Raw genomic sequence first — 17,577 nt, 5'->3', positions numbered from 1 at the left:
CCATGTTTCCTCACAGTCTCTCATTCAAATCTCTGCCCACTGTATATTCACCACTCTTAAATGTCACTCTATAATTGGGGCCAGATCATTTGTAGTGTGATGCACCGCAGCTTTATGACGCTTAAAAGCTGACATTCACTGGTACAGGTGTATGACATACATGGGTCAAAAACTGGAAATGGATTTTCAGGATTTATGTTTTTTTACTGAAGTAAAAGATTGCACGCCTCCATGTGCCATGCCTGAGTGAGATATCTGCATCAGCACGGCGCAGTAGTGTGCTGAATAGCAGAGTTTGCAGCCGTTGAAGGTTAGAGGGGAACGAGACCGAACGTCTCTCAGAATGGATGCAGGTGCAGCTCAGCCAACTGCACACAAATGACTGAGAGTTTTACACTTTACTTCGGCTTATGTGAACTTAAAATCCATTCTACAGTGCAGAATTGATTTTCTTTCTTTTTTCCAGTTGAGAGAAAGTGATTTTTAACTTTGTACAATTGCTTGCCGATTAAATTCTGGTGGAAAATTCTCTCTGTTGGGATAAATACTTTCCATTCATTTATAATTTGGAGAATTGATACAATCTGTTACAATTTACGAAGTACCTTGACCATCAGTTCATATGGGACGTGGGTGATGGCCTTAAAAAAACACCTAGAGACCATGGGGAATTTACTGTAAAAGAAATTGCTGTTCTTTAATTTTTCACAACAAAATGTATCAAAAGTATTTTTTTTTATTGTGTTGTGAAAAATATTAGGAAGCGTCAGCTGCTCGCCAACATCACACAGGTTTGGCTGAAGACAATTAAAATAAAATCATTAAAGATGAGTATGGTTGTATTTCACAGAATATCATACACTTGGATTTTCACGACACTTGATTCTGTTACTTTTTACTACGTTGCATTGATGAAGTCGGTAACGCAAGTTCATTTCTGATCCATTGTGCATTGATCTGTTGGTAGTGCCTAAGGGAAGTCTCGCTTCCATCACTCAAGTGAGTCAAGGCCGGAGCGCTTCATTCTTCCTTCACTATTTCTTCCGGGTTAAGGTAATTATGGCAACAAAAACAAACAAACAAAAACAAGTATAGACATAGTTGAAGACGTCACAGTTGTTTATTGTGATAGACAGAAGGGAAACGTGACGCTTTGCTGTTCATGCTAACTGGTTCCTCTAGCTAGCCACAAACGTGAACACGCCATTTTGTCCGACGGACGTCCCGCCAAATACGCATGTTAGCTAGTTCTTCCGAGTTTTGCTTGCACACATACATTAAGTTATTGCATATGGCATTTATCATCTACACTGAGTGTGCTTCATTTAATTTTCAAATGGCGTAATTGAAAAATATAATTTGTGATACGCAAAGCTTGGATGAACACTGGTTTGTGGACGTGTAAGTTTTCTTTAAGGATGTAGTTTGAATGCTCCTGTGCTGTTTGAGATACTCCAGATGCAGTTGTCTATTCTGGTACTTGGGCATAATATAAAATTGTTTATAGTTTTGTTAAACTGGCACAGCGTTTCCTCGTAACGTTCCACCATTTGGTCAGTGTTTGTTTTTTTTTTTTTCCATCTGACGATTGGTCTCTGTGCCCAGCGTGGACTGACACTACCCCCGTGAATTCTGGTGCTGTTTGCTTGGTCAGCATCTGTAAAGTTGGGCTGAATTACAGACAAAATGAACCCAGAGTCTGGATGGTCAGCGATGGCTGAATTAGTGTCTTTCATTGACCATAACTTAACCCTTCAGGAAAACAAGTTTGGGGGCATGATATTACCCCCTTTATCATGATATTACCCCCTTTATCAGTTTATTTGATCCACAAACCAGACATTTAAAGGAATAAAAAAGAAAAATTTGTAGGGATGTGTGTGAGTAATATCTGTAAGTCTCCTGTTGACTTGTTATGGATGACTATGACAAGTGTGATTGGGCTGCAAACCAGTTTCTCCATGGAGACTGAAAGACAAGGCATCTGTATAGTTACCATTCAGTTGCTGGCATAGTAAGAAATTATGCTTTGTTGGTTGCTTGTGACATTGATTTGTTTGATGATTTGATTGAATTTTTTTTTTGTTGCACAGGAAGAGAAGGAAGCAGGAGAATGTGACACTGAGAACGGGGTAGGCAGATGAAAAACAGAGTGCATTAGTTGCTCAGTATAAATAGACCCTCGGGCAGCGCTGTGGCAATACAGAGCATGCCAGTTTGGCTTAAGGCCTTTGTCGCATGCCATAGCTCATTTCTCTCCTACTTTAACTGCCACTCTCCACTTCATACTGTCTAGTTAAGCATTTAATCCATGGGAGTACTTTGAAAATTGTCTCTCTCATGAGTTTTAGATATTAAGCCATCTTTGGAAAGGAAACCATCAGGTCTTCTGAGGCAAAAAAAGCACTTAAACCACCTACATACAAGCAATCGTGTCTTATTTGTCTGTGTGCAGTTAGTTGCTTCAGGTGAGGTTCGTTCATTGCAGGGTTTTTAAAGTTGCTCTATTGGAACCCAAGAGTGCATCAGCAGGGTGGATGTGACTCTCATCTAAGTTCAGTGGAAGCTCTCAGCGAACTATTCCCCGCATGTTTCCTGACAGCCAAGTATCACTAGAGTGCCACTTGAAGGACAAGCGTCACACCTGTGCAGCTGCAGGGGAGTTTGTTCTTTGTGACTGGTGAACACACTCAAAGTCCCCTGATTCTGAGTCAGTAGGCCCTTCTAAACAATCCTGTTAGAAAAAGTTGATCTAATGTGTTGGTCTGACAAATTGGGACATTTCAGATAAATGTGGAGACATTAATTGGACCAAAATTATACTAAGTTGATCCTTTCAAAGTGGAATTAAAATACCTGGATAATGTGGTTGAGGATCAATTTACTTCAGATGTTACAATTTATTCTAGTAGTTTCAGTCTGCGACATATTGGCCAAGGCATTCTGTGGATATTCCCTTGGTCCTGCTGCGGTATGGAACTCTCAAGTTGAACAGTGACCATTCAAGGAGGTATCCTCACACCAGGTGCAAGGGTTTAAAACATGTTTGTGGAGAGATGAGGAACAATGCACCGCACTACATTATTTTGAGGACATAAGTGACTCAAAATAATTAAATTGAGGCAACAAGGTTCATCCTTTGGCCTCAAAATAGATACATTGAAAGAAACGGGTAATCGGGTTGCTTCAAAATAATTAAATTTCAGGAAGAAGTTCTATCTTGAGGGCCACAAAATATACAGTATATTCCACTCTCTATGGTCACTGTAATAAGCAGCTGTGCATGTAACCCCACAGGCTAATGCAACAGTATAATTGGTTTTGCAATAGTACCATGTTTCTCTTGTCTTCATAAAAACCCCATTTATCTTAATCTTCAGTTTCTGTCTTTCTAAATGTTGAAGAGACTCCCCAGGCTTCCCGATAGTCATAAAACACATGGAATATAAGCTAATGTTGTGGGGAGAGATGGTATTAAGAGGCTGTCATCAGTGTTGTCTGTGTGACTTTGACACAAACTATCAGCCTGCCAGTTGTCCTTTAAGTAAACCACATATGACTGTCCAGGAACATCGTTCAGGAGACGCCCGTGTTGGACCACAGAGATTCGTTTGGGCGATAAACACTTCATCAAGATCAACAGGAATGATTTGGAATTGTAACAGTCAGACTATGGGCTCTGCTGCTCAGCTTCGGCTATGAACCTGGAGGCTCTCAAGATGATTCTTTGTGAATAAGCAAGCTAGTCTGTGCTGTTAGTCACCATCTTTCATGCAGTGTAAACAAACAAATAATGCAGTTTGTGACATTCCAGTCCACATTTCACTCGGTATCTTACTTTAATGAGGAGACACAGGGGTTCCCAAGGCAACTTGAGTGTAAAAGGCTAAATAGCAACCAGCTGCTCAAAACAGTCACCTCTCGTCAAGGAGTCTTACATGTACACATGTGCGCACTCAGGGCTATGACGCTAGTGTTATCATAAAGTTCTGCAAGCCAAATCCCGCATCCGCTGTCTATATGTTTGTGAGAGAGTGATAGGGAGTAAAAGTGCAGTTGATGGGCTGCAGGAAGCTGGACAGTGCAAAAAGATGTCACTTGCTTTAATTAAAAACATAGAAAATCCATATTTTTTGCGGTCAGTGTTGATTATGTGGAAGACCACAAATAAATCAATGTGGGAACACTGTTCTAGACAATGTTTGCATTTTACTGCTCAGTAGACGAGATGCTTACCAGTTATACCTCAGATGGGATAAAACAACACTTTATAGAACCCACCTGTGCTGCAAGCAGTAAAAAAATGAATTGGACATTTTAGTTTATTATGATGAATTCCTTTTAACTTTTTATATCAAATAAAATTGCTTTAGCCCTCAAAAAACAGGCACTAAACAGATTTAAGTTGAGCTGCTCTGTTCTAGTTTACTTGTGATGTTAATTCTCGAATACTGGTATGTTTGTCATTTTTCTAACATGCTCTTACTTAAAAATATGACTGGCTGGAAGATTTTTGCCCTCAGTGGGCAAAAATTTAGCTTCCTATCCTGCTTATACTGCCGTAGCTACAAAACCTGATGGAAAGAGTGAAAGCCTTTCCAGTCAGCCAGTCGCAGCCATTGTCGTTTTGGTAAAGACGGTTTTATTCAGAGCACCGTGTAGCAGATTTTCTTTAGCCTTGAGGCAAGTTTTTAATGTCACATTTCAAGTAAACTCAATGATTGCATGAAAGGATAACAAGGAATGGTGTAATATAAGAACATGGCATATAGATTATAATGGGCCTAAAGCAGAGGCACATGTGACGGGAAAATTACTCACAGATCAATGATGAATTTCCTGCAAAGTTTCTGATAAACACCATCCTTTTTATTCACTCCACAGAAAAGGAATGGGTTTAATTTGAAAAAAAAAAAAAAAAAGGAAGGTAGCATATTGCAGATGTTGTGAGAGCAGCAGCTCCACAGCAGAGATAGACAAACAGGCACAGAAAACATAGCCCAGGGCCAGCACAGGTTAAGCATGTTCATTAATTTCTGTAGTTTCGTTCCCACTGGCCCTGCCTGCTTCCTGGACGTGCCACAGATCTTAATAGGCTTTGGCTCCCTGCTTGCTATTTTGATGCCTACAGAAATGCCTTGAACAAGAGAGAGAGAGAGAGAGAGAGAAATGAAGGGGTTGCTGGGGCAAGAGAGCGTGTGATAAATAAAGCAAGATGACAGACGTGAAGGGAAAAGGAACATATGATGAGAGAAATGAGACAGGAGGGGTAATGGCTGGACTTCTTTGCTGAAAGAAAATGCAATTAGAGAAATGTGCAATTATGAATCCAAGGCACTAAAATGCCACTGGTATCAACTTTTATTTACAGCTGTACCATAAACAAGTGTTTGGAGCAGATGCTGACGCTGACCTTTCAGCGTAATGGCTACACGTGTATCATCCCAGTCGCACGTTGTCCAAGCAGCTTGTCACCCATACAGACAGTTTACTTTAGCATTAATGAATTGGCTCTATAGGTTAACACTTAACTGATGACACCGAAACAGCTTTGAGTTGTGTTAACTGTGCTGGGCCAGAGGGCACAGAAAGGACCCCATCAGTGAGCTGCTTCCTGAAACCCCACTGTTCCACCAGGACTCGTGCAGTGCTCCATCTTTCTAAAGAGACTTCAAAGGCAGGCATTTCCAGACCCAATGAAGGCGTTAACCTTTGACTCAGAGGCTTTCTCTCTGCAAATAGGGACAGCCTAATTGATGCCTAATAGCTTGTCCTTGTGTGTTACATCCATAGAAGAGAGTGCTGTAATTTCCGTCTCTTAAATGGAGACAGACAGTGGCTGAGCATCGAAGTTGCAAGCTGTTTTCTGATCTCTGGTGACCAGTATTTGGCATTTACTAAAGCTTCTGTGCATCATTGTAAGAAATGATGCTTGAATTCATTTTTCTTCACAAACTTACCTTTGGGTGAACATGCAAACACAACAAGTCCTTCAACCCACATGACCACATAAATTTGTCCTGACTCCTTGATCTGATACCATTCCTTCCTGATTTAGGTAGCAATATGTACTGGCAATAGACACGTCCACGACAGCAAGAAGGAAAGTGTTCAATAGTTAATAGATACTTTTATTTCAATGAATAAAATTTGAGCTTACACTGTCTGCTGCTATCTGCATTATAGCCTTGGAGTGTACACCATAGAGAGAGGAGACAGGAATGAAAATAATACACGTGTCGATGTTTATGTGTCACATCACCGGTGCTCCATCATTGGCACTCTGATCAGTGCATGGACATAGATGGATGGATTGTTCCAACCCTGGTGTTAATGCTGTGGTTAAGACCCTGTCACAAAAACATGTGCTAAGGATGCTCTGTTTGGTATTTCTGGATGCATTTATTTTGTATGCTGTGTGATTTATGTTTCCTATTACCCAAAGGTATTAATCTTAATTTATGCATTTTTATACATCTATTTTTATTTAGGCTTGTGTCATTTTTTTGGCCTCCATAAGCAATCAATTTTGGGTTAATGGATAAGTTTTGATTTACAGCTTAAAACAGAACAGCAAAAACCAAACTCCAATGTTTCCCCCTCACTTAATATTATCTGATTTCCTCTTTTCTTCCCTTGTATTTGCAGCCTATTGGGTGATTTTTTTTTGTTAACTTTATTAACAGGATAAAACTACCCGTTCATACATCGTCAGTGCGCCTTGAGTATCTGCCAGCTGTTGCAAATGGTGGATTTGGCAGAAAGGAAACAACAAAAATCACTGGAAAGATTTTTTTCAAAAAAAACTAAACAAAACATTAGAATATAAATGGAAGAATAACTTGGGACCTGATGCAGATATGGATTTGTAGATGAAGAAAGCAGGGCGCAATTTTCCACCAACTTCCCAGCCTTGAGATGGCCAGATACTGAAGGTTAGCAGCTGGAGACGGAGTCAAACCCCTGTTGCTCCTGGTGTCTCCTGATAATGCTGAGTGGACACACAGTTCATTCCAGCTAATTTTCCACCTCATGTCCTGGCTCCCTCTCAGAAAGATGGAGAGAGCGATAACCCAGGCTGATAAAGGGATGTGGTGACTGAAGGAAGGTACCGGGAGTCTCTGTTTGACTGCATACTGCAAATCACATTACTGGCTGCAAATAAGCGTGAATTCAAGCTGGGTGATGGATGCATGAATGGGCAGATGGATGAGTTGATGGATGCATAATTCATAAAGTACGTGTGATAAGTGTCAATTTATAAATAGACAAAGGTTGCCTCTGAATTTGTCCAACAAAATAAAGACATTCTTCAAGCTTGGTTTTGAAAATATATTTTATTTAAGAGAAAGTACGGACATTTCAGAACTATCTGTTCAGTCGCAGTAAGTTTTACCACATATGATATTGTCCTACTTCTCCTATGCATCTCAAATGTGATATTTTTTGTGGTACTTCAGTGACATACCAACTGTTCGGAGGAGCAGTGTGTTCCAGCAGTTTCCCCCACTGCTGTATCAATAATAAATCAATGATGGAGCCAAGGTTTCCCTTTGGATTAGCAGTAATACTTTAACTCCTGTCACAGAGTTCCAGAACTTTTTTGGTAAAATCTGACTGATATATTCGTAGTGTTTTCACCTGCGTCATGGCTCTTTGACAGCAACTAAGCATCAGGCATAGAGCACTCTATGTGTCTACACTCATCTCTCATGGACTATAATTTCTTTGTTCCGTAGTGTATTACACCAGAGAAAAAACTGATGTTATGAGTATTTACTTCTGAGAAGAGAGGATCATTAAGAGAGGTTTTCATTAACTACCCCTAAAGGTATAACTCACATTAGGCCTACTGTTTAATTACTCCCTCTGTTTGAATGGCGATTTAAACAAGTCGATTTTCCTTCAAGAACTCATTAAATCACAGAGGCATTACAGTTGTGTCTACATCAGCAAATTTGGTGCACATTTGGAAGCAGTGCATTAATAAAGGTTGATGAGATCACAAAAATGAAAAAAAAAATGCATTGAAGTCTGTTCACATCCTGTACATGTTATGACCCCTGAATGTCTCTGTGATATACTGGATATGAATCCGATAATCTACCATTCTTTGTCCTCTGGCTGTGTCCAGGAATATTTTAAGAGACTACAACTGCTCATTAAAGAATACGGCCTCGTCGGCAGACTCCATAAATTATCGACTCATTTCAAAATGATTTTTATTGAAAAGATGGTCATCTGAATGGCGGAAGCGTGGATTGAGTAACATTTCAACATGGTTCTGCGTTTACCATTTTCGGAATGTTGCTAGGATACAAACTGTCATTCTTGCTTTTGTTTCCTCACAGCTGGGATTATGATTATAGACCTTTTAATGGGTAGAAATCAGAAATGAATGAATAGAGGAGCAAAATGAAGCACTGAGGCTCCTAACAAAAAACAACAAAAGGGAGCACATTAATTTGAATAACTTTCCTCCAGTTGCTAATTTATTTTAAAATTGATTTTATGATTGAAATATTGAATTACTCCCACAGGCACAGAAAATCTTTTAAACTGTATTGAGGCCTTTAAAGTGAAGTAACCATGGCATGACTTATGTGTTTCTCTTTGTTTACAGGATACAGACTTACTGGATATAGCATACATTAAAGATGCCAGAAATGGGAAATGTACCAAAACACCAAAGGTAAGCCCACTACTGTTAAGTGTCTTTGTTTGTGTTGTAGTTATTTTTGTCAGCACAATATTATGTATTAAATCAAGAACAATAGTTTCTCTGTTGTTCTGCTTTTTAATCTTTTGAAGTGGCACACTGAGCAGTGTATTGAATAAGTAGGGCTTTTTCAGGAGATGATACGCTCTGTAAGAGTTTCTTTTTGCTCACATGTAAAAGCTGTGAGTGAGTGTGAAAGCCCAACTGAAAATGAATACAGCTGACTAGTCTGTCTTCGACCTTCTCAAAAGGGGTTGTAATTGAAATTCGATTGACATTTGATGGATTTGAGCATCCATACCAACACATACATGGGTTTATGTGGGGCGGGGCCTTAAAGTAACACGCGAAACCTGTAGGGAAGTACACTTATGCGCAGTCCTCCATGGAGTCAGACGGGAAGATAGATTCACCTCTCCACTCTGCATACAAGAGGGAGCTGAGACTTGCAGGGCCCTGCTGACAGCAAGGTAGCTTATCACATTGAATGGTAGCTGATGGTCTGTGTAGCATCGCTCCCTCAAACATCATCAAATACTGTTTTCCCCAAAACTGTCCTTGCCTATATTTTTAGAAGCAGGTTGTATATTGGAATGAAATTACTGTGAGATATTGTAACTGTATAACAAAACATTCGTTGAAGGCTAGAATATCGTCATTTATTTCTGTGCATGGGTGCAAGTCCCATTCATTTGCACATATTGTGTATGTTTTTAGGCATTGATGTGAAGACAAAAGCGCGACAGAGTGGATCAAATGACACTCAAGATTGACAAACATGATTTGATCAAACCTACGCAGGAACGGTACATGGATGGTTTCCCAGGAAAGCCAGTACTGGGTATTATAATGGATATTTCACAGCTAATTAGAATACTGTTGATTTTGTGAGGAGAATTTTTGCTCTTTTTAAAAAAAATCTGGCACGCTGTGGCTGTCAAGAAATTTGGCACATTCTGAAGCTGCTGCAAAGCCAAATTCTCACAATTTTCCGCTTCCTGAGCAAGAATTAGAACAAAATCCAGCATTTTATACACTCTCTTATTATATATACAGCATGAAAAGTCAATTTCATCTCGCCTTTGGATCAACTCATTCTTTTGATAAGCTGTTATTACATAGCAGCGGCAGTCTTCATCAGTTTGACTTGGTGCTGCGGGAGAAACGAGTGGGGGTCGCGCTCTGCTGCTCTGTCTGGGGAGTGAGTAATGATGGAATGAGTACAATAACAGAGAGGATTCATGCATTTCTAAACAGCTTACAGAGTGATGCTACCCAGGGAGGAGACATGACCACGTGACAGGTAAGATGGTCGAAGCATTGGAAATCCATTACTGGGAGATGGAGAGGTGATGCACCCTGGGCATTGTAATGGGAGCACCAGTGAGACATGCTGTCTGAGGAGTTGATGAGATGAGGAGGGAAAGAGAGAAAAGGGGAGGGGGAATAATATGTGTGGACCAGAGGAAGGAAAGCAAGAAACAACATTGAGAGGTTTTATGTGAGGTGTGCAGGAGGCCAGGACGTGAAGAGAGGAGAAGGACACTGATGATGTGAGGTCAGGAGAAGGCGTCAGGTGTGAGGAATAGATAATACCAGACAGCTGTTGATGCAAGTGGATGGCACTTTTCTCCTTCACACTTCATAAGAATCTTGTCAAAATGGTCAGAAGGTCAAAAAACATCCCTTGGTCAAACAAAATAAGTCCCTTTAAAAAATAGAGTGGACTTGACACATTGTGCTGGACTGTGTTGGTAAGTTTCACATTAAAAATGTAGACGATTTGTCACAAGGATGATCAGTGTATCTGTAATGTCAAACCCGAGTTATTAAATGCTCATTCACAAGTTTTTAATAGTCGTGCTTAGCTGGAATCACTGGAAGTCACTGGAATCATCCTGGCATGACACAGTGTATTTTTTTATCATTTTATTTCCTGGATAAGTTTATTAATTGACAAAGGCAAAACCTCACTGTTCCAGGCCATGAAAAAAAAGCTACATGCAGATAAGGACAAGCCTTCTGCAGACAAACAAATTTGCTCAAATGTGGCTTCATTGTTACTTCCAACCTGTAGTCTGGAGGCAAGAGGGCGCTGCTGAAAGATCAATGATACTGATCACTTTTATTGAAAAGTCAGTTCCCCGCTCTAAACCCATGAGGCAGTGAAAATGAGGGAAGAAGAAGATAGTCAATCTAACCAACAAACCTACGTACCCACTGCTTAACTAAAGTCATGTCTAACCCATCTTGAAGATATGATCGCTCCTGGAGCCTCCTCCCAGCTTGATGTGCCTGGAATGGAACACCTCACAAGGCAGACAACCAGGTCACACCCGAAATGCCTCAACCACCTCAACTGTTTCCTCTCTACGGGCTCTGGTCTGAGTACCTTATGGATGACTGAGTAGACCCAAAGCCCCGTCCCCTGACTCAGCGTACTTTTTGTCACAATGATACAATGGTACATTAGTGCAGAACCTCTCTGATTCTCACGCTCTATCCGTGCCTCATTTGAGAACAGAACCCCAGGTTAGTCAAAGCCTTTCACTTTTGATAAGGACTTCTTCCCTACCTGGATTGGACAATCCATGGGTTTGCTGCTAAGAACCATAGCCATATTTGGAGGTGCTCATTCTCTTCCAAGCCACTTTAAACTGTGGACTGATCCTGTGAATGGTCGCAGGCGGTTGATGCCAGCATGACCACATCATCTTCAAAAGTGGCAGTGCAATCTCCGACCCATCAACTCCTCACTTCCACGTCTACGCACCCTTCTCAGCTCCGTTGATCTTGGGAAGAGATGGTGGACCATTTTGTCCCCTGTTGACCTAATACCTGTTTCAACATAATACTCGTCGTTTCGACAACACCATTCTCATATTTTGATGTCTTGTTGTTGCACCTATTAGGTTTCTGCTTATATATATCCTCCTCCCTTCTCTTTCATTAATCTTGTACATGCTCCTTCTGCTCTCACTCAAGAGCTCCCTGAGCAGCATTCATTCATTCATTCATGCAAATTGCAGGAAACCAACACACTCACTGGGACTAAATGAGATGTAGGAATGGGGATGACATGTCTCTGAAAGCTTCAGAAGTGCTTTCAGTGTACTACTCAAGAGACCTGTGTCTTTGCTGAATATTGTCAGATTCAGATAGAATTATTCTCAGCAGACTGGCTTTAAATGGGCTCCAGATGGAATGGCTGGTTTGGCTCGCCTTTTTGAGCTCATGTCTCTACAACGACTCGAGTGAGTGCATGTTGTCTTTGAGCGGCATCAAAATTTCTGTCTGAACATCATTCAGATTTCGAGCACACCGCCGTGTTCATTGTCCTGTTGCCATGCGTGGGCAGCGTGTCTGACCTGTAATGAACTCATGCCACCCAGCCTGTGGGTTCCAGCTCTTCAGATGTGATTCATACATTTCCCTGTAAAACACACGCACACACACGCGCACACACACACACACACACACACACACACGGAATGATTTCCACATTTTATGCCTTTTGTATAGACACAAATCTCACACAGTAACACACATTTAGAGACTGGAGTAACAAAGCAAACAGACAAAAGCAGAGACCTTGGCTCGACCATGTTCATGCTGCTGATGCTAATTAGAAGCGTCCACCCCATCATCATTCAGCCTGATTAGATTGGTCGCTTGTCACAATGACAAGAAGCAACCTCGTTTGACTGGTGGCTCCAGAAATAAATCAGACACCTTTGGTCTGGTAAGCAAAGCGCTGCACCAATAATCATCCACTTCATATGGCCACAAATAGTTGGAAGATTTTCCATGCCAAAGAACAGAGAAATAAAATGGCTTTGGTTATTTTTACATGCTTTTGCGGTTATCACTGGATATTCAGACTGCGCTGGCAAGGACATGAGTATCTATTTCATTGTGGAAAATGGATGAACATGGATTTGCTTTATATGCGTCTAGTATTCAGCAGCAGTTTCCATTTCAAATTGTTAGTTTCAAAAAAGCCAACGTTGCATCATAAATGTAAGTTGACAACATCCCTGGCTTCTTAAAAAACCCAATTAGTAAACAAATCATCTGTGGAGCAGAAACACTATTAAAGCCATTATTAACTTCTGATTTTCAGCTTCTTTTTAAATACATTATTATCCGATTAGTTTTAGTTCCGGGTACAGTTTTTCACAAAGCTTACATTTTTGTCTGTAAGACATTCGTTACAGTTGGTGAAAGCAGACTTGTTAAAACTTAATAGTTGGGCCAAGATTGAATTGATATGCTTTAAGACTAAAATAAAAGCTTTGGTCACTGGTTGCAGGCCCAACTCTACATTCATAATATTAGATATATTCAAGGCACCGGCCAACTTTTCTGGCAAATATTTTTCTATTTATATATGCGGGTGAATACTCTCTGAGACACAGTTACTGTTTTTTCCTTATAAAGCTTTTATTGCACTTAAAGTAACTGTGTGAACTGAAGTTGATCAAATGGTAGACCTCGACGCCCTGTATGTTCATTCAGCTTGGGGGGGCTGTTAAACAAATCTTCATGCAAAACCTTTAATACATTGTAGGGATCGACACCGTGTCGCACATTTCAAAGTTGATTCCATTTTTGTTGTCCAATTCCATAATTCTGCCCCCCCCCCCATTGCAGTTGAAGTCATAGGGCCCTACCTCTGCTTCACTCTGCCTCCTCCCACACTGAGGGGCATACTGAACAGCTGTCTCTGTCTGTCTGCTTTCTCCAAGTGTTCTCTCTGAATCGTTCTTTCTGAGAAGAACTTGCAACGGGGAAGCGTAATCAGCATCTCACGCCGCTACTTACAGTGTGTGTCTGACAGCAAGAATCTCATGCTTTCTCTCTGTCTCTTTGACAGCCAAACAGATTTTATATCTGAGAAATATCTTTCCTGTGCAAGTCAGGTTGGGATGTATCAGAAATGTATAATGCTTTTGTGTTCTATGTGGCAGAAGATCCTTCTGTCTTTTATCATGGCAATAGTACTGACCTTGTTGTTGTGTGAGTGGGCACATAGTATAGCCAGGTTGTGGTCTGATAAATCAGAAATCCTTTTCTCACTTAAGTGTGATTTTTCCTTGCGGTAGGTGATTGTTTTCTAGTGTGTGTGTGTTTATTAAGACATGAAGAGCTTTTCCCTCTCATGATGCATGCATCCCATGATGACTGTGGGCAATAAAACCCAAGCAGAGAGAGGTTGGGGTAATGGTTTCACTCAAAATATGACTTATTTATTCCTTCTACATTGTCAGTGAATTTGTAACAACACAGGGCGACTCGCTTGTGTAAAAGGGTTAATCGCAGTCAACGGAGAGGGGAGCAAATTGATTTGTGGAGTGCTGTCAGCATGGACTATGCAAAGGTAGCCCGTCTGGACAGATGCAGCCGCTGTTATCAGTTAGGAAACACTTGGAAATCACAACTGCAATAATCAGGAAGTTTTGTCTTGAGCTATTTCTTAGGGGGACAGCAAGGTTGCCCTCAAATGTACTGTTTACCAATAAAAGGGCCACAAAATGGCATTAGCTGTACTGAGATTAACCTTACTGATTCTTATCAAACATGCTAAATAATTAAAAGGCTGATAGCCAAGGTATTCACTTAATTATACACAATGCACTGTTACCGTCTCATGTTTTATCAGTATTACAAAAAAAAATATTTCCCCTCCTTAATTTAACCATTGGTCCTTACATGGGGTTTAGAATGTGATTTTCTAACAAAAAAAGGTTTAAAGTTGCTTAAAAACTCAGTGAAAATATATGTACTTGATTTTTCTAAAATGAATGACTTCTGAGAAGCACATTTTCACAGCTCTTGGTTAAGTATTTTATATTTAAATGCAAGCCTTGTTTTAAATTACTTGCATTACTTTGAGACAATAACAACTGCAGTACTTTTATCTTTCCAGTTCAGTGTAAAAAGGACAAATCTTGTATTAATACTCCTGACTTGTCTTGAAAAGTAATTTGACCACCTACGGATGCTAATGCAACTATCCAGCAACATCAATATTTATTATGCTACTCATTCGTCATTTTAGACAGTATGATGTTTCAGACCTTCACACTGGGGAAATTTTCTATGGTTGAATAAACCTGAAGTCTTGAGAGGTAAACTGCCACAGGACATTCAAGGGGCATCATCCCTATACTTCCATTCAAATGTATGTATGACGTCACCAACTGTTGAGAACAGACTGAAGCCAGAGATTTTTGCTCTTGCTGTCTTACATTGACACACATTTACTACAAGAACGCATTAAATGCACTGACGTTGTCATCAGAATCACCATGCTCCTTTCCTCCTCCAAACTTTTACTGTGAGCAGAGAGGAAGCGGCCGCCTGCCTATGACAGTCTAAGCTTGCAGCGGTGGGGACTACTGCTGCTGCTAAATACAGAGCAGCTTGTATGTCCCCAGCAGTGTAACACGATCTGGGAGAGGCCAGCAGGCCATTATCACCAGTGTTCTGTCTGGCCAACAAAGTCGGCTAAAGCTCTATCTGCCACAGCAGTAAGTGCTAAACAGCTCTTCCGAGTTCACAGCAAGCTACTGCAGGGGTTAGATGCTGTCCTTATGCTAATTCAGTGCACACTGGTATTGTCAGTGTGTTTACGGCAGCTTATCTGATATCGCTGGGCATAATTAATGTTTGGGTTAAGGGTTAGGTCAAGGGTTTGAAGATAGGGAGGAGACAGACGGCATCAGATTATGTGTTTAAGGTACTGATTACATGGCTTCGACGGTAAACATGATACCATCTTGTATTTATTTTTGACACATTGCCTCCAAAGAGATGTATTGCTCTTTAAGAATACCACATCACCGAACTACACGTAAAAAAGCGTAAGCTACGAAAATTTTTTTATTTACAATTGTATTTAATTTAAACTTGAATTAATATGATATTAAATATGGTTTATTTTATAAATATTAGATACAGTTACATTGATTCAATAGTACCAGCTTTTGGTTGTTTGCAGGAGTGAGAACTGATTTCCCTGGGTGCAAGGAAGCTCATCTGGGCTGTCTGGTGTTTATCGACCAAGGGTGGGGTCATAGTGTGTGCTGGAACAATCTCAGCCCTTCCAGTCTATCAATGTAAGAGTGGGCGAGGCCTTACTGTGACCCTGGACACAGCTACATTGCTGCCTGCCATGGAAATGTTGGCTAGTGGGGTTTCACTGACATTGTATGGTGTGTCCACATATATTGTATGTGGTGTAACAGAACAGACAGACCCTGAAGACACATAGACCTCAGCTGACATGTGAAACAGCTGTGTACAGAGGCTTTTATGTTCAGTGGATTTACCTTTAAACTCTCTAAATGTAACCTAATATGGGCTTTTATTCTTATTCAGACATGTCTCTGCTGGTGGTGTGGAACATTATGATCCTCAACAGTTATAGCAAGCCCATTTAAGCCAGCTCATAACTGCACTGGCACATTTGTGTGCACATGACTGCATGTGTGGAGAGAAGAATATCACTGCAGTATGAAAGGGGACTATTTCCAGTTTGTCTCAATTATATAATAATGTGTGCATGAGTCTGTGCTGTGTGTGTATATATGCAATTGCAAACCCTCTCAATCATCATCTCACTGACATCCTAGAGAGACAAATAGTCATTCAAATATGGCCTCTGATGCTGCAAACCTACAGAGTCTCCTGTAGTTGAAGAGGATGAGTGCTAACCTGTGAGATTTAGTCAAATGAATGTGGGCAGCACATCCACACGAACTGTCGAGTGACATGATTTAAGATTGTTTTTGAATCAAAGATCAAATACATCCCTTTGCATTTAACTGCTCACATTACAAACCATGTCACTGGGCCGTATGCAAGCACCATTCGTGCCATACACTCGATTTGTTTCTAAATCACTCCAATGATCGTTTAGCAGGAATCTGTTGAATACAAGGGTTGCAGAATTGTCATTCAAGTTCCATACGGCCAACCTGTTCTCCAAAGTAATAAAACATTGAATAATGGGTTGTGTTCCATTTGAATACATAAATTACACTCAAGAATTTCTCATCATGGTGACATTGTCAAGGTCATGTTTCGAATCTTCTCCTCACAGACTGGAGCGCCCAACCTGTGCTGCTGTGTGAGCTCACAGCAGGGTGGACGTGTTTTATGGAGATTAATGTGATTATGAGGCCATAAGATACAAGAGATTCAGGATTTAAGATGTGATTGTGTTTGTGTTTGTATGTGCAGGCCTACTTGCTTGAATAAATAAAAAAAATGCTTCTCCTCCCAGCTCAGAGCAGCATAGCAACAACAGTCAGGATAAAGATGCAGCCTACAAATATTCCTTGAAAGATTAAGACATATATATGTGGTAAAAGTGCAGCTGAATCTACATTAGAGGGACACAGTCACATGCTGCAGCAAACAAGTGCGTACCACAAGTCTGCACCACAATCTCCATGCATCCCCTCATCAGTCCTTGTAAACTGTGTCCATCTTATGCAAGAAGTAGTTGAAGTTCAAGATCAGAACTCCAAAGTGTTCTTGCATTATGCACATTGTTTGACATATATGATTTACAGGAGGTAAATTTATTACTTCTGCTTAAAATATCAGTGAAAATACACACTCAGTGACTGGCACATAGTCACCATGTAGCCGATGGCAAAGGATGATGAAGGCACGGCAGACGGTGATCAACGGGAATAACTCAAAATTCAAGCAGTTGGCTGAGTTAATGGCAGGCAAAAACTGCTTGTTCTCAGTGAAAAGTTTTTCAAATCAGTCAACAATTTCTCATTTCTCTTTGAATTCATCAGCATTTAATCATGTCCAATGTTGTAATTCAAATTTTAGAT

At 40.5% G+C, this 17,577-nt stretch overlaps 1 protein-coding gene across 2 annotated transcripts in view; it reads left to right on the top strand.

Moving 5' to 3' along the window:
- The window catches only part of plcb1l (phospholipase C beta 1-like), a 135,145-nt gene that overhangs the window by 35,734 nt on the left and 81,834 nt on the right, over positions 1-17,577 (top strand). For both annotated transcript variants that reach the window (XR_015110532.1, XM_086188818.1), the window contains exon 3: positions 8,624-8,692. Coding sequence is in view for 1 of the 2 variants with exons in the window: in XM_086188818.1 (XP_086044944.1) it covers positions 8,624-8,692 (69 nt within the window). In the remaining variant the exon portion in view is untranslated. The remainder of the gene's footprint in view (positions 1-8,623; positions 8,693-17,577) is intronic.

The sequence above is a fragment of the Aulostomus chinensis genome, chromosome 20, assembly GCF_037954235.1.
Source record: "Aulostomus chinensis isolate RoL2024-O1b breed Wild chromosome 20, RoL_Achi_v1.0, whole genome shotgun sequence".
Lineage (NCBI taxonomy): Eukaryota > Metazoa > Chordata > Actinopteri > Syngnathiformes > Aulostomidae > Aulostomus > Aulostomus chinensis.
The sequence above is the reverse complement of the archived record's forward strand: the minus strand, read 5'-3'. Positions and strand labels throughout refer to the sequence as shown.